General features: G+C 36.5%; 1 protein-coding gene across 2 annotated transcripts in view; it reads right to left on the reverse strand.

Moving 5' to 3' along the window:
- Positions 1-17,568, reverse strand: part of LOC111585876 (cullin-5) — a 30,429-nt gene extending 12,861 nt beyond the window's left edge. Inside the window, exons 1-9 of one of the 2 annotated variants that reach the window (XM_023295504.3) lie at positions 17,485-17,568; positions 11,453-11,562; positions 11,258-11,357; positions 8,350-8,526; positions 7,706-7,847; positions 6,009-6,154; positions 4,572-4,652; positions 3,754-3,847; positions 1,825-1,955 (exon numbers count right to left, since the gene is read on the reverse strand). In XM_023295504.3, coding sequence (XP_023151272.1) covers positions 1,825-1,955; positions 3,754-3,847; positions 4,572-4,652; positions 6,009-6,154; positions 7,706-7,847; positions 8,350-8,526; positions 11,258-11,357; positions 11,453-11,562; positions 17,485-17,508 — 1,005 coding nt within the window. In that variant the 5' untranslated portion in view covers positions 17,509-17,568. Of the gene's footprint in view, positions 1-1,824; positions 1,956-3,708; positions 3,848-4,571; positions 4,653-6,008; positions 6,155-7,705; positions 7,848-8,349; positions 8,527-11,257; positions 11,358-11,452; positions 11,563-17,484 lie in introns of both variants that reach the window. The other variant, XM_023295503.3, reaches the window with a different exon arrangement.
- Positions 17,569-18,557: the final 989 nt, after the last annotated feature.

Consider the following 18,557-nt stretch of genomic DNA (forward strand, 5'->3'; position numbering starts at 1 on the left):
TGGCAGCCTCTGTAGATGGACCCACTTCTATTTATATATAAAGTGCGAATTCTAATTTCAGGAAAATGCAACATTTCTTATTTTCATGGAATTATACTGGAACTTATTTATAAATATTAGTCTATATTCAAATTCTGTCAACACCGTCAGTTCTTTGTCAACTCCGTCAGTTCTTTGTCAACTCCGTCAGTTCTTTGTCAACTCTGTCAGATGTAGGTTTTGTTAATTTTTGAAAGAAAATGTTCATTCTTTCTCCAGTTGATGTTGTTCATGTAATAAAGGACCATCTGATCTACGTCCTCTTATGTCTTAATTATTTAAGGAATTGTTCTTTATAATACTAAAATTAAAAACTGTAAATGAAGATATCTAGAAATCTGACTTTTCAGAATAGTGTGAAATCACAACTTAAGCATACATGATGTATTTTGTTACATATTAGAGTAACTAAACCCTATTACAACATAATTCAGAACTTTAGATTCTTGTTGGACTGGAAGAATTAAAATTGTATACTTCTTAGTATGTCTGACAGAGTTGACACAAATCAAGTTCGAAAGGGAAACGTGTCTATTTTTCAAAAACTTATTTCTATTTAGAACCTGTTCCTTTACATGGTTAAATACCTAAGACATTTCTTTACAGAAATATATAACTCTAAATAATATAGTGTGGATTTAAAAAAAAATATTTTTAAAACCTGTTTTGTCCCAACTCTGAAGAATTAGTGAATTCCAACTGTAAAGCTTCCTCTCTAATCTTTCATTAAACCCCTAAAATTCATCTCTGCATGTCAAAATTACATGGTGTAAATAGCTTAGATGTAACTCTACACTCTTGCTTCCTCTAAACCTCATGATGTGTTTTCCAGTATAAAAAAAAACAGTATATACAATTTAAGAAATTTGATTTTCATCAGAGGGGATCTTTAATAGCTAATTTTGCATATTTAATTTCCTAGTATGGTCTTAAAAGTTGGCTTCATTTGCAACACACAGTGTAATTAACTATACATACATGTGCTTGAGTATGAATTAGATATGAAACTAAATAAAATAATGGTTTAAAAGACAAAACAGTCATCCATCCATCCATTATCTATACACCGCTTATTCCTCACTAGGATCGTGGGGGGGGGGCTGGAGTCTATCCCAGCTGACTCAGGTGAAGGCAGGGGACACCCTAGACAGGTCACCAGTCTGTCACAGGGCTACATATAGAGACAAACAATCACTCTCACATTCACACCTACGGGCAATTTAGAATGATCAATTAACCTCAGCATATTTTTGGACTGTGGGAGGAAGCCGGAGTACCCGGAGAAAACCCACGCATGCACAGGGAGAACATGCAAACTCCATGCAGAAAGATTCCGGGAAAGCCGGGACGCGAACCAGGGATCTTCTCGCTGCAAGGCGAAAGTGCTAACCAATACTTGAAAATGATTGAAATTGATGCTAAAGTAACATATTAACAGGTGAAATACCTAAAAGTAATGATAAATTGTTCAAAGTTGACAGCTAATGCTAAAAATAGCCGTTAAACAATTGCAATAATTGCAGGCTAAATTCTGTGGGAGTAAATCTGAGTGGTTGGATAATGATAATTTTACAAAACTGTCTGAATATCTGTCTTGCTGTTACACTTTGATGCAATGATGATGCCATTTTACTACCTCTTGGTAGATGCAAAACCTTGAAAACGAACCTGCAAACCCAGAATAAGCTGCAGTTGTTCTTTAATCTCAAGACTCGGCTGCATTTTGGTGTTTATTTCCCACTGTATCATTAGAACATACACGTTATGTGTACTTGTAAAACTCACAGAAGTGATCGTCTCCGCTGAGGCCACCATGTCGGCGAGGCCGGCGCTCATGATGTGCTCCTCCAGGTCCTTCAGCATGGGCTCGATGCCGCTGGGAACTTTGTCCATCAGGGAAAACATCAGATGTAACTCTGTGACGGAGGTCAAAGCAACATTAGTACTTTCTGGATTAAATGTGCTTCTGAGTTGGGGGGGGGGGGGCCAGCATTTAAACTGACCACATTTACTGTGCGGACTGATTATGAACCCTTAAACAGACACTTAATATATCCCAAATAATGAACAATAATCATGAATTATAAGGGAAATGCAGCACTAGATCTAAGAGTTTAGCAACAGCAGCCAGTCAGGTGCAGCTTATTGAATACTAGGCTTCCATTTGGCAGCTCTATTACAACATAAGCAGAGGATCAGCTTCTTTAAAATCCATTACTGTAGATGCCCTTTGTCCATTTGTTAAATCAAACTGCAGGAGCACAGACTTGGACACACAAATGCATTAAAAATACTGCTGGGTGGTTAATGCAGCCCAGAAAGCGAGCAGAGGTCTCAATTATAGACATTTTCCTCAACTTCAATGTTCACTTAAGATAATTTATTAAGGTGTTTTACATTTGAATGGTGGAAAAAGCCTGGAGTAAAAATGTTGTCAGCTTATTTTAAGATATCCGACTGGATTTTAAGCGCTGGAGATGTAAAGTAAACAGGAACGGGAAAGGTTTGATAACTAGCAAATATGATAGGATTTCAGTACCAGGAAATGCAAATCCCCAATACATTTTGGTCAAATTCAGTTTATAAAATCATTATTTGATTAGTTAAACCCTATACAGAAGCTTTGTGGCTCACTCAAATTATTATTTCTCACCTTTTGGTAGAGAAAATTACTTCCTGTTCTTACAAAAAAATCTAATTGAAGTCTGGGTAACATGCACTTGAATTCCAATTTCTGGCTTCTGGCTAAGATGTTCCCTCTCTCTGAACAACTTCTTCACTTCCCACACCCACAAGCTGTGTGCTTTCAAACCATTATAACATTATACTATCAGCTCTAGGAAAGGAATTTTATCATTTAAGATGTAAAATTACGACATTTCATTAGCATGTTTTCTTTAGAGTCGAGTTTAAGACGAAACTCAAAGTCATAATCAAAATATGCTTTTACCAGTCAAGTCAATCAACCGGTTTAAAAATCACACCACTCTAATGGGACAAAAACACAGATTATTATTAAGTTAATAGTACTTATTATGATCAAAAATAATCTGTCTTTTTGCTTCTATCTACTGATAATACTCTAAGTTTTGGAATTATAGTTGCGATTATTTTGGGGTTTTTGAATGGTCTTGCAGTGTGAGTTACAACTTTTATTTGTTTACATTTTCGCAATTTGTCACCATTTACAGTATGCTGAAACAGGTATTAGCAGCTCTTGTTTCCATTGTACCCTTTAGTGCACAAACAGCTAATGCTGGTTTACTTACATTGAAGAAAACTTAGAAACTGTGCTGTTTCTCCAGCAGTTTTAAAGTTATAAGGAAGATATTTGCTCCAGGATTACTGAGCAATTTATAGATATTACTCAAAATAGGCATCTGAGATCACCCTGAATCTAAATGTCCATGAGGTCATGTTGGAAAGAGTTATGACTCATAACCAGTGATCTCGTTGATAAATGGGACAAATCAGCAAACCAAACTAACATCCAACACACCCTTCCTTCCATGAAAACCTCTCAGTCTGATTTCTGAGAGATTCGCAAACCTTGTCAACACAAACACGTACACCGCATGACTTCCCTCTTTTCATAGCAGTGGTGGCAACACATTTGTTCTACAGATGCTGGACCGGGAGGTTTGGTCAGGGCTATTTCCTGGTGCAAACCTGTGCTGGCTGAGCCTTTGGTGGGAGCAGTCCTGCCGTACTCACTCTCTGTCTCATTTCGTTTGATCATGCCTGGACACTCGGCTAAGATGGTCTCCTTGAATGACGTTACTAGCGCATTGACACAACACTCCATTAACTGGGAAGATAAACAGAAGGAAAAAATGTTCGTTAGAAATACGGTATGTGCAGTATAATAACACATGTTGCCTTTTAAAGGAATAGTTCAAATTTTGGGAATATCATTCAGCATTTTCTTTCTGAAAGTGACATGAAAAGATCGAAGATGCTAGAGTTTGGAGGTCTATAGCCTAGCTTAGCATAATTACTGGAAGTAAAGGGAAACTGCTAGCCTGGCTCTGTCCAAATAACAGCTTGTCGCTAATATACTGATTTTATGTAAATTGATTAATCTTCACACACATACACAAAAAAAATAAGCCAAGTTGTGGTTTTATTGGAAGTTACGTGCTCTGACTATTAAATGAAGATCTTCTCATCTCACAAAGAAAATGCACACATTTTCTAAAATGTATTTGTTTAATGACAAGCTGTTATTTATTTTACTAAAAAATAAGCTTTTTGTGCAGAAATTTGGGTACAATGTTGTGAAATAGGACAAAAAGGACTTTTACTGAACCCCTTCTGAAATTACATTTTACAATTTCAAAAGGAAAAGATTTTTGTAAAAAAAAATTATAAAATTCTGAGAAAATAAAAATTTGGAGACTGATTAGATGGGTATGTACCGTACATGGGTATGTACACATGATGAAACGTGTTGCAGGGACTTTAGTGAATTTGTAACGAACCCAATGGTAAACTTCTCAACAAAATAAGAAGTGGCAAACTTTAATACTCACTGCTTGTACAGAGTTACAATCACGTCTCGTCTCCAGGTATCGCAGTGCACGTTTCTCCTCTTCCCTCAGCTTTGAATCAGCCTGGTTAAAAGATACATGTAAATAAAGTTATGTCACATAAAACTGTTACCTGTTTGTACATTTCTGTTGCGAAGCATGAAAATCTTAACTATTTAAAGCCAGTGCACAAAACTCACAAGAAGACAACCAAAAAATACCAATAAAAACCTTAATTTTAACTGATTTTATGATGATTTTCATTAAATAAAAAATCCACAAGTAGCACATTAGCTATCAACAGAATAAAATGGTGTTGTAATATGTAACATAATCATGTAGCAGCTGTTTTAGGGTGAATTAGTATCTAATTATATTAATTATATTTAATGCTTAATAACTCCTCATGTAAAAATCACAGATATTTTAAATGTAAAAGTATGTACAGGCATAAATAATCAGAATGATCAAGAAGTTCAAATTTGTCAATATTATTTATCTTCATTAAAGTATAGAATATGATAAATAGAATAAAATAATACAGAAAATTAACTGAAATAGAAAATAATGTTTAATCAAACATTTTATTGGCATATTTGTAAAGAGAAATGACTTCTTTCTTGGTTTTTTATGATATTAAATTATTTTAAATGCTTGTAATGTCCATTCAGTGTTCTGAAATGCATTTATAGACTTTGGATTGAGCATACTTGAAGCTGATCAGGTGCTAATGACCGTAAAACCTGCAAGTGTGTGATATATTTGTTAGTTCTGATTATCTAGTAACTTGTTTCACATGCAGATGTTCGCATTTATGCACAATGTGGCGCTGAAGAGAGGAATCAAATCCAGTCGGTGTTTCTGCCTTCAGGCTACGGCATAAATGAATTACAGAGTCTGTGGCACTTTTCTAAAGCAGAAAAAGATTCTAAAACTAATTCAAAAACAAAAACATCGTCACTGGAGGACCTAAAGTGCTTTGATCGAATGAAATATGCATGAAAGGAATCCTATTCTAGCAAACGATCAGATCAGTTTTCTCTGCAAAGGAGAACATTCTGTAAAGTAATCTAAAAAAAATCCCGAAAAAAAGTCTCCAGAGGGATTTTTAAAGACGCTGAGCTCCCCTGAAGTTAAAGAAGCGGATCTATACAGGCTTACTTTATATCCACAAACCATTGAAATTTAAGTAAGTTGTGATTGTTGCTCAACTGAACATTTTGGGCCCGTGCTGTGCTTAAATAAACACAAAACTTCTGCTTTGTTTGGTCCTGCTGGTTGTCTCTCTGTTTTCTCTTTTTATTCAAATAACTTACTGCCAAAATCATCAACACAGGGAACGGGAGCCTGAAATCTCATGTTTCTAGTTCTTGTAAAACACAAATGTAGGTCAGCAGGAAATGATTGAGAAAATAAGTCACACTGCTGACTCATACTCACATATTTCATGTAGTTTTGGACCCCGTTCTGCTGCAGGTAGGCCGGCGCCTGTGTTCTGTAGAACCTCTCCGTAGAATCCATGTACGCCTTCTCAAAGTTATCCCTATAGATCTGCAGCTTGTCGTCGGGGTTGGAGCACAGGTTCACTGCTCGCAGAAAAAAGAAAGAAAAGAAAAAAAACATCACACTGAGATTTCAGCGTCTCAATCAAAACAAAACATCAGAACCGGGAGTTTAAAGTTAAAATGTACCTCATTATTTATGACACTGTGACTTTTTTCTAAAGTTCTATTGTTTTTTGAAAGTTTTGTTCTTTATATTGTTTTACTGTTATTGAACAGCCTTGAGAAACAGTCAACTTTGCATTTAACTGCACATGTTGCATGAGCAAATAAAAACTTTTGACTCTTGAAATATTTCCCTGAGATTCTGGTCCATGTTGACATGAATGCATCGCATCATTTCTGCAGGTCTGTCAACAACATATTCATGCTTTAAATGCTACTAAGGTGCTCTACTGGGTCCATCATGGTGAATTAGGAGGCCACTGAACTCATAGTCATGTTTATAAAACCAGGTTGAGACTTTTACTTGGTTATGTGGTGCTTCAGTTGTGCCTTCTGTTCGACCATCTCTGACTTACTTAAAACTTTTTTATCATCGCCTATGGACATTTTCAAAATATATATCACAGAAATTTAATAAACTATTTTTGTGTGTTCTTGTGTGAACTTTCATAACTGATTGAGCAGGTGTGACAAGTTGTACCACATGAATCTTCAAATATAACTAATACATAATAATACATAGTACTTATATAGTGCTTTTCAAGACATTCAAAGATGCTTGACTTAACTAAGAAAATATTGCATTTTGTGACCAAGTATTTCACATGTAAAATTTTCTATATATGAGTTAAAGTTAGTAAATATCAATTGCATACATCTACACTATTGTTCAAAAGTTTGGGGTCAGCCAGACAATTTCATGTTTTCCATGAAAACTCACACTTTTATCCATGTACTAACATAACTGCACAAGGGTTTTCTAATCATCAATGAGCCTTTCAACACCATTAGCTAACACAATGTAGCATTAGAACACAGGAGTGATGGTTGCTGGAAATGTTCCTCTGTACCCCTATGGAGATATTCCATTAAAAATCAGCTGTTTCCAGCTAGAATAGTCATTTACCACATTAGCAATGTCTAAACTGTATTTCTGCACCACACGTTTTGGAGTTTCAAAAAGGTTCTACGAATATAACCAAGAAATTATTTCATTTTCTGACAAAGTACTTCATATTATAAACTTTTGGTATGTTTTGTAATATTCTGACATGAGTTAAATTTAGTAAATATCAATAGCTGACATCTATATTATACTTTTTAAAAAAATGTGTGCTCATAAGTAGGACTGTTCATGATCCTCATACTTTACCCATAATCCCACCAGTGGTGCAATTATTTCTACACTCTCAAACATCACCATAAACAACGTTAAATTAGTTAACAAATGTGTTCCCTCCATTGTTGTGTTTCCTAGAGGCACACAGAATCCCAGACACGTCCAGTAAATACTATTTGTCGTTGTTTTGGCACGCTCGCAAATTGATGGTCACGGTCGAAACTGTCACACAACACAAGTCCAGCGGAAAGAAGAAGAAATCAATAAACCGATGTCACAGCGCTTCTCACCGTAGGATTCTCGCACTCCGATGACCAGCTGGGAGTCGAAGGCCTCTCCCAGCCTCTCAGCATGGACGAGCTTCATGGCACTGTCTTGTAATCTGTTTTTGATGTTGGAGAAGATGGACTCGTTCCACGTGTCCAGCATGAGCTGCAGTCAGGAGGACAGAGAATGTCAACATTTTTTTTTATTTGCCATTTGTGCACAGACAGACAGTCAAGGCAAACTGGATTCTTGTGCAGAGCTCTCATGGAGTCGAGTAAAAACACCTCGTCAAAACAGGGAGTACAGATTTCCAAAACACTTTACATGAGTGATAAAAGATAAAATAACAAAAATATGATAAATAAATCTGAATGCTGCAGCTGAGGTGTGAAAACTAAACAAGGAACACATTGTTAATCACAATATCTTGAACATTTGTACATTCTTTACATAGGACATTTTGTATTTTATATTTTTCTAATTGTTTATTTTTATTTACTGCACATTTTTGCTTATTTATCTGTATGTATGGTGGCGGGAACTGCACTCTTTCTGCTGTAACAACAACAAATACTGAATAAAGTATTTCTATTCTATTCTAATCTGTTCTATTCTGTTCTTACACCTTTGAGTTACAGAAATAAGCGATCCTCCTGCTCCACCTCACCTTGCGGACGATGCTGTCCTCCATGTTGGACTTCTTGTTGCTCCCTTGCTTTCCCATCAGAGTGATCTCCAGCTGGCAGAATGGTTTGGGTAAGATGTCACATTGTGTGAAGAACTTCCTCCACTCCACGATGTAGGCCTTCAGCAGCGCCGTGTCATCCTGGTGACTCAGCACCCGCTTAGAAAAACACAAAACAGGGCTGATTAGCACCTGCAGAATCTAAGCCATAACAGATAAGATCCACCTTAAAACACTTACTGATGTTGTAAAGTGTTAAATGTTGTGCAGTGAAATATGTTTTATTCAGCGGATTCTGCTTTCCGTTTAGGTTTTCTACATTCACAGGGGGATGAATGTGTGGAAGAAGTGGGAAAATATAATTAAAGTGAGCACACGGTTTGAGGAAATTTTAAAATAAGCCTTCCAGAGTGTCGTATCTGGCATTCAGAGAAGTGTAACTTGTCATTTAATCGTCACACCAGCTAATGTCCCATGTACTGTTCTTAATGGACTAATAAACACAGAACATTAACCACCGTACCAGAGTGCAAAATATCTCAAAATATATCCACTGTCCCATACTTTATCCTTTCATATAAATTCTGCATTAATAATTTAATCAGAACCTGTGCAGTTTCTGATTAGTAAACAGACCAGGATGGTTGAGGGTCACTCTGTAATTATAATGTGCAGCATGTACTGGTGTTCAGACACAGAATATTAATCTGTTTCTTTCAGTGAGGATAAATAATAAATTACATTTAACACTCTAACTTTTACTCTGAAGGTCTGAGGTCCACATTTTATCAGTAGTGTTAAGTTTATTAATGAACTCACACATTTGCACAAAATTATTGTTTTCTACCACATGACCCTCAGAGGGCTCTGCAGAAATGAGCTCTAATGTAACACAGAGGTTGTTTGTTTGTTTTTTTTAAACGTGTACTGATTTTCAGGGGAAGCCTGAAGGGAAAATATGCAGGGCTCCAGACTGCCATAGAAATGGTCTCATTTGCCACCTTTTTTTGACAGTGCACGAGCTGAAATTTCAACTAGTCACATTTGTATGAGTGAATGATAATCACTAAGCTGTATCGATGTCGCTGCATTGCTTTTATAACTTTGCTCTGTCAGTCTGTCCCTGCCTGGAGCGTAAAACAAGCCGTTTAGTTGATGTCTGTTAAAAAGATAAAGTGATGTGTAGCTGAGTATTTAAATAGTAATTGAGGGAAGAGGAGGTGGACAGAGAGAGGTCCAAACCAGACACACCTGATGATCAGAGGGCAGGTGGAAGCAGAAAGATACTGAACCAGTGAAGGAAAAAAGGAAATCAATCCCATACAGTGACTAACGCAGATTAAAAAATTACATGAACATGAATCACAATAACGATTTCAGCTTCGCACCATTACATGAACACTATCTACTGTGGTATTTACGCTTAAAAATCTTCTCATGTACACCTTCATGTTTTGTTCATTCCGCTCATAGAAAAGAGCGCATGTAGAAAAAAAAACAACTCCCGGTTTCACATGGAATAAATCTGACATTAGAACGCCCTAGTTTAATGCCTTTCAAGATCACTCTTGGTCACTCACCTGTCTGAGCACCACAGCTACCACAGTCTACAATGTAAGGTGCTTAGGAAACATCGGTAAATTGTCGTGTCTATTGATAAGCAGATGTTCAGCAAGTGATGTGTTTTGCCTGTGACAAGGTGTGACCAAATGAGAAGGTTGGTTGTAGCAGTGCTACCTGTGAAAAGTTAGTCTGGAGCCCTGATGTGGGAAATATGTCAGAAACTACTGAATGCACTGGTACTGAATCTTAAACAGACATTCATGGTTACCAAATAATGAATCCTCAGACTTTTCCTCAAGTGTTAGAAGTAAGGTTTTGAATGAAATATCATGAAATTGGTTTAAAAAATTCATGTTCCCATCTCAATGAACTGGAATCATTTAAATTACTGTATATCATAACTCATCATGTAGAGGTAAAAAGACCCAAAAAATAACAACATTCTCATCTGTTGTACTTTGTATTAGTTCTAATTAACTGCATTAGTTGTCGGCTATTTTTCAAAAATTCCACCTGAAAAAAGGTCCCAAAATTCCATCAGTCACATTTTCACAACTGTAAAGTCAAAATCAACAGCCTGGGGCTCTTTGAATCAGAAACACCGAGGAGAATTTTTAAATAATATAACTCTTTGTATCCACATTAACATGCCAGACTGGGATCTGACAAACAAGACATGCAAAAATTTAAATGTTGACTTCCACCATCATCAAAACTGTAAGTATAGCATCCTTTTAGTAACAAGTCAGTGGTGTTGATGTTCTAAAAAACTGCAACTCTGATTTGATGCGAATGAAAATGAAGTTTACTGCAGCTATTTTGATCAGAGTAGCAGTAATCTTTGAAAAATGGTGGCAGGTTGAGTTTTAAAGCAAATATAGTCGAGTCCTGGCACAAGAACCTCCAGGGTGTAGACGGTTAAACAAACCATAACCTTAGAACTCATTGCAGCTTTTTTTCTTCTTCCAGTGATGGAATGTGTGAGAGTTGTGGCTCTTATAATGTGTTTGTTTATAATGGGACACTGAAGTTTTTACTCTTCTCTACCAACAGCAGCTTTAACAGACAGGAAGGCAAAGCAGCAATTAAAAACTTCTCTTTTTCTGTGAGGAAACACTCACTGTTTACAAGCTAGCTGGCCTGTTAACTGTAGTCACATGTTCTCGTTATTGAAAGCAACAACTTCACACACTTTCCTAGGTGTTAAAGCAAGTTATTTAACTATGAAGCTTAACTGTGTATCGAGGAGCAGATTTATCTATTCAGTTGCTTATTTGAACACAGGATGTAAATGGAGTGGACTAATGGGGGGATGTGTGAGTCTTACTGCTTGTGCTTGTTTGATGAAATCTAAGATGTCCTCTTTAAGCGCCTGGTGGATCTTAGCTGGACCTTTGTCATCCCACAGACAAACAGCGTGGACATCTCTGTAGGAAAAAAAACGAGACACAACGTGGCCCATTTGCCTCCAGCAGCTGAGTATCAAGCCAAAAGCATAGGCGCAGAACCAAAAAAAACTTACGAGAACAGGTCAAACCACTGTTGTTTGGTGACAGATTCCTGCCGCAGGAGCTTCAGCACGATGGGACGCATCAGGTCCCATTTATCCTCAAACTGAAGGGAGCCTTTGTTCTGGAAACAGACAGGAGGGAACCAAGCAAGTAAGGCTTGTTCAGCAAACATGCAAAAACACTGGCAACGCTACAGTGAAACCAAACAATAGGGTTAATTACAATTTGACTTTCAAACTGATTAAAGTTCCACTTATACCAAATAATCTGTCTGATTGACTGACTGATATGTTCAGTTGTACCCTGTTGTAGGGCTAGACCCGAATATCCGGTATTGGTCTCATCAGTTCACCCGACGTGTTCCCCTGTCGGACATCATGATATGAATATTCGTCATTAATCGGGGCCGAATATCCAGAGCCCAGAAACTGCTATTCGGGCCAGCCCTACCCTGTTGGCGGTGTTTTCTCTCCGATAAATTTGGAACACATACAAAACTGAAACTCAGAAGAAGTGCACATTCTTTCACGCGGAGAACAAAGATTTACTGAATAAAAATGAAAATGACGTGAATCACGTCCACAGTCACCAGACTTCCATCAGAGAAGACATTTAAAGGTACACATTACACATCACCACTGCTGAAAAACTAAATGAGGAAATATCTTTTGAAAAATTATGTCAGCATACGATAAAGAGCACTGAACTTGATTTAAGTTGTATGTAAAGCAATGTAGCGTCTACTCATAAACAGGATATGTTGCGGTTAGATATGAAACCAGTAAAAATTAACTATTTCAAAACAGTTTTGAAAGTATTTTTAAGCCAAAATGCCCCAAAATAAAAATAATAAACACCAAGGTCAGCCTGCACAATGTTCTCTAGCAGACATTTTGGCTTCTTAAAGCAGAGAAAGCACAGGTATTATAAATAAAGAAACTATCATCTGGCTCACTGTCATCACTTAAGGGCTGAAATTATCAGTTAATTCCATTATTTGTTATTTATTATTTGTCAGAAAAAGCTTAAAAAAAAAAAACAAAAAAAAAAGCCCAAGGCGTCTACTTTTTGCTTTGTTGACAAATACTCCAGAAGATATTCCGTTTATTATCATGTATGAAAAGAAAGAAGATGGAAGCAAAAAATGTTTCACATTTTTGTTTAAAATTGATTATTTTGTTATCAAATACTTGCTAAATCATTTTCTGTCAATCAGCTGATTACTGCAGCTTCATGTGCCTTAAGTTTTATCTAATTAGTTGGACACTTAATGAAACCTCAGTTGTGCCTTTCCTGCTATGTCAAGTCAAACTGATTAAATATCTGTTCTGAAATATTTACCAACAAAAACATTAATTATTTCAGTAAAAAAAAAAAAAAAAATTATCAGAATAATAATGAAATTGTCAGCTGCAGTCCTACACTGTAATAAAAGTTAAACTAATAATTCAACGTTGACATTTCATTAAAATAAAGTTGCTTAAAGAGGTAATTATCGGACTGACAAGACACAGAACAGATTAAAACTGATGCTCTAGAAGGTACAACATCCTGACTTTAAAGGGGTGAGGTCCAAAAACCCTGGATGTACATTTCCTATAAAGAATTTTTTCCATTCATCTCTCTTTGCCTGGAAATTAATAAAAACTGCGTCCCAGTTCCTCACTGCACACCTCTTATATTAAACAATTTTGAGTACAAAGAAAAGAAAAATAACGCAAAACGCAAAGAAAAATGGCCAGTTAAGGATATTCAATCAATCAATACTAATACCATGCTGCTGATGTACACAGTCTTCTATAAGGCAAAAAAATAAAAACTAGTTGTGACAAATAAACCACAAGGACAAAAAGAAAATGAAAAATAACTTCTTAACTGTTCTGTCAAGTTGTTTCGGCTGAGGGAATATCCAACAGTGTTGCTTCCTAAAGCATAATATAATTACCTATGCTGATTTCTGTAACAAAACTTTAAACATGGTTTGAATTCACTTTAACTAGCTACAGACAGATCAATACTAGAAGTGGAGTAATGACATAGACAGAAGGAGAAAAAAATGCAATATACAGAAGGTAAAGCAGCTATGATTGGTCAGTATAACAGTTAAAATATGGACATAATTAAATAAATAATATGACACATGTCACAGTTGTCAGTATGGAATTGGGACACATCCGTCAAACAGAGCTGAGATAAGCAGAGTTTTCCTAATATTGCAACACTTCAGCCCAGCAGCTACCCATTTTCATACAGTGCCTAAGCAGAATGAACATTTCTCCACTGTTTCAGTAACAAAGTATACCCTACTATTTGGCATATAAGTGGAGGCCTTCATATATTAGACATATATAAGATACTACACACTTACAGAGCTTGCAAGTCATATCTGTAGCTTTAATGTTGGTAGATTAGCGAGAGTTTTAGTGCGATAATTTACACCTGAAGTTTTTGATCAGCCCGGTTTAACTTGCAGAAGATTATAAAAGCTCCATAAACATGTTTTACTATCTCTGAGGAAATAAATTCACGATAAGCAGAGAGAAAATCAGCTGTGATGGTGAGCTCAAAAAGGTTATATTGCTCACTGACCTGGAGGAGTTCCCCTTTAATGCACCACGTTTGTTGAATTTACCACATTTAGACATAAAAAAAACTGTGCTAAACAAGCAAAAACTATCAGCACAGTCCTTCTATTAATTATTAAAGTGAACTGACTTTTAACATCAATCAACTAGTTGTTAACAAACTAAATTCAACTAAAATCAACTAAATGAATCGCCGACTATTTTGACATTCATTTAAATATTTCAAGTCAATTTTAAGGAGTAAAAGTGCCAAAATTGTCTGATTCCAGCTTCTTAAGTGCGAATATTTTCTAGTTTTTTGGCTTTGTGGATAAAACAAGACATTTGAGGATGACATCTTGGGCGTTCGGAAACACTAACATTTTTGCACTAATTTCTGACATAGTATCGACCAAAGAACTGATCAATTAATCAATAAAATAATCAACCAATTAATTTACACTAAAAATAATGGTTAGTTGCAGCACTAGTGATCAGTAATCAGTGATTTATGCATGAGGACATGGTAACAGAGCAGATAAGATTATGGTAAGGTTAGATTAAGGTAAAGTGGGTTTGGCAATTTGAACAATTTCAGACATGTTGAGTTATTTGCACAACAACAATATAATATTTCAGCTGGCAGTTACTTTGTGGATAACAGTGCAGTTTCAATTCCTTATTTTCAGTCATGGTGTCTTCACATTGCCGGTATTCTTACAAAAAATTGTGTTCATTCAAATGAAATGATTATGTTTAGTCGAGCTCCTGCACATTAGGCTGCTTCTGCCATACAGGACAGAAACTGTTTGCACAGAGAATCCCTAAAAGGTCAATCAGGCCATGTCCTAATGTACACATACTATACTATTTAGACTATTTATAAATGTGTGATCAGAGGTGTGGCAGTGATTGATGCACCGGGGCACAGCAACAGTGCAGAGGAAATTACATTAAGGTTGGATTACTGACTTGACAGAGTGGGCAACTACCTGTTTTATTAACAAACATGTTAAGTTATTTGAACCACTACAGTACAGTATCAACTAAGACGGATTATGGATTATTTGTTGATTACCTGATCCTGTTTTGTGTAGTTTAAAAACATTTACTAGTGTAGATCATACTGTCCTCAAATCGGGGATATTCCCAAATAAAATTGTGTTTAGTCGAATTAATGCATTCTAAAACATATTGTGTTTCAGTAAATTAAACATGGCTGCGTAGGACTTACAGGATGGGGCACATTGTTCAGAGGACAGCAAAATTTGCATAAAGGACCCTTTACACTTTAATCAGGCTATGTCCATACACATTTAGATTATTTAGAAGTGTGTGATCAGCGGCGGGACAGTAATTGATACACCAAGGCATGGCAACTGTGCAGATAGCATGACATTTAGGTTAAGTAAGGTTAGGCACTATTTGCAAATTACCTGGTCTTGTTATGTAGATGTTCCATGTTACAAACTGTTAAATATCTTTATTATTGCAGTCCATGCTGTCCTCACATGGGGGATATTCCTAAATAAAATTGTGTTCAATCAAATTAATGCAATCTAAAACAGACTAAGTTGTGTTTCAGTGAAGTGAAACATGGCTGAATAGGACTTACAGGACGAGGCACATTGTTCAGAGGACAGCCATATTTGCAAAAAGCCTCACACTGCAGGCTTACTTGTTGTTCCCAGAATATCTAAAAGTAGAATGGGAGGCAAAGCCTTCAGTTATCTCCAGTGGAACCAGCTCCTAGTTTGGGTTTGGGAAGCGGACACCCTCTCTATTTTTAAGACCAGGCTTAAAACCTTCCTTTTTGACAAATCATATAGTTAGGGCTGACTGGGTGACCCTGACGGGATCAGCTGGAGTCCACATATACAGCTGACTTCTTCAACGTCCTTTATTTCTGCCCCTAGTTATGCTGCTATAGGCCTAGGCTGCTGGGAGACCTCTCTCGATGCACTGAGCCCTTCTCTCATTACCTATGTATTTACTATATATACCGTTATTGCATTCAGTCTGTGTCCCCCTGTGTCCTTTCTCTGAGTGTCCCTGGTCCCAGAGCTGGATGCTTCTGATCTGTGGTTGCTGTCCCACCAACTAGCCTAGTCTCCGACATGATTGAGACTAAGCCACTGTGGGATGTTGCTGCTGACCTTCCTCCAGCCCACTGCTTCCAGCTGCCCATTTCCACTAATCTACTCTGCATCACCTTTACTATACTTGATATGCTCATCTATACACTGTTTGCATCTTACTACCAGCTACTTATGTAGTATATTTAATGCCAGAGCCTTACACTGCAACAGTAAACTTATGAATCAGTTTCAACTGAATTGCAGTGTAGAGGTTCCATGCTACAAATTCTTCAAATATCTTTATTACTGCAGTTCATGCTGCCCTCAAATGGGAGATATTCTTAAGTAAAACTGTGTTTATTCAAATTAATGCAATCTAAAACATATTAAGCTGGGTTTCAGTAAATTAAACATGGCTGAATAGGACTTACAGGACGAGGAACATTGTACAGAGCACAGAAATACTTGCAAAAAGGACCCTTTATACTTTAATCAGGCTATGTCCATACACATTTAGACTATTTTAGAAGTGTGTGATCAGCTGCGGGACAGTAATTGACAGTAATTAGGTTAGATACTATTTGCAAATTATGTGGCCTTGTTGTGTGGAGGTTGCATGTCACAAACTGTTGTTTAAATATCTCTATTACTGCAGTTCATGCAGTCCTCGCATGAATATTCCTAAATAAAGTAATATTTAATCATATTAATACATACTAACACATAATTTTTTAGTGTTTCAGCACACACTGTACACAGTTTTTATATTTCCTGCAAAACCCCTGTGTTTAGACCCCAGTGTCAATCAGAATTGATACACAGGTCTAGCTTAGCATGCCACCTCTCCTGTACCTGTGCCTGACGATATGAATTATCACTGAATAAAACACAGTGGCATAGATGTCTGGCAAGCTTATCAGCGAGAGGATTAAGCGCACAGAAACTACTCCGACACTTTCTTCTGGCAGCCTTTAGCGAGTCTTTTAAGAGGCTGATCAGCTGCAGATTCCTGAGCCACTGACTGACAGATGATATGGAGGTTGGTAGCTAACGTACAAACACAAGCTATGCTCCTATTTTAGCACAGGTTTAGCTAAAAAAACGTTTCCTGTCCGCTGTGTGTCTCTGTGACTCTCCGGCTACCTCGTCTCTGCCTTTTCCCCGTCACAATTAGCTCTGTTGTGGCTATTCCATTTAGCAGCTAAATCACTGACAAGTAGCTAATGTTAGCCAGATGCAACTTAACTGCTGCCAGCTAAAGTCAACGTTGACATTACAGCCGTGTTTAGGTGCGGTGTGCTGTTCGTTAAGGTTGGAGCTAAACGCCAACATCACACCACACAAATGACAAGCGCTCTGGCGGGCGTTAAATACAAATAATTGAATTGAAGTGCCTCCTACCTTTAGCAAATTAGACGTCGCCATGTTCCCTCAACTTATCCTCTCGTAAAATCTCGCGTCAACTGCGGGACGGATGAAGATTAACCTGATCACATCATTTACTGAAAATGTGCGGAGTTTCGTCATTTAATTGAAGAAATAAATAAACGGGTGAAGAATTTAAAAATACCAATTTAAAAGGAAAGTATTAATTCACGTTTTCTATGTATGTATAGTTTCTTTATATTGTTTTAAAATTAAATATATGAAAAAACAGCTTTGTAATTTACTTTATCCACATTTGTGCACTTTTTATTTTTGATTATGTACAGATTTCCTCGTTTTTAACGTCTTAGCACATCTTGCAAACACTAATTTTGTTCATATATTTTTAACTTACCTTTACATCTAATTTTCCTTTCTTTTGTATTATTCAAACAGACAGGCATAAAAACATTTACTCAAATACTATACAAATATCCTACCAACTCCATGAGCTGTAATTTTGCATGCAATTTTATTTTCTCCTTGCTATTTGGAATTAGAATCACTAAGTGAGGATGTCCTATGATGGGTTATAGCTTGTGATTTTTCTTTTTTAATTTGCCAAATTTGTCTCCCACATCAAACGACAAACATTATTAAGCATAAATAAAGAAATTTCAACCATAAAATCTGATGAGGGCATGTCTCTTTTCTAAGTTTATCTTAGTGTCAGCTGTAGAATGTTTTGTTGGCGATTGCTGAAGCAGCTTATCTATACACTAATTAATTTGTTGTGTACAAAAAATGCTTACTAATGAGGACAACAGGTATAAATTAAGCGAAATTAAGTCAAAATTGATGCATTTTCAACATTTGATTCCTAAATGAGTAAATTATTCTATACTCAGCACTGGAGTCAATCTTTTTAATGGACTCTGTGTGTGTTTTTAATACTAGAGCGTACAATATATGCTCTTAGGCAGCAAATGTTGAGTCTTTCACACTCACTGTTCAAGCTTAGTGCATAATATTTAATATGCACTCAACGGCAAACTTGTTTAAACTGTTAAAAGTTATGTTTTACAGTCCTGAACTGTCAACTGTCTCAA

The sequence above is a fragment of the Amphiprion ocellaris genome, chromosome 14, assembly GCF_022539595.1.
Source record: "Amphiprion ocellaris isolate individual 3 ecotype Okinawa chromosome 14, ASM2253959v1, whole genome shotgun sequence".
Taxonomy (NCBI): domain Eukaryota; kingdom Metazoa; phylum Chordata; class Actinopteri; family Pomacentridae; genus Amphiprion; species Amphiprion ocellaris.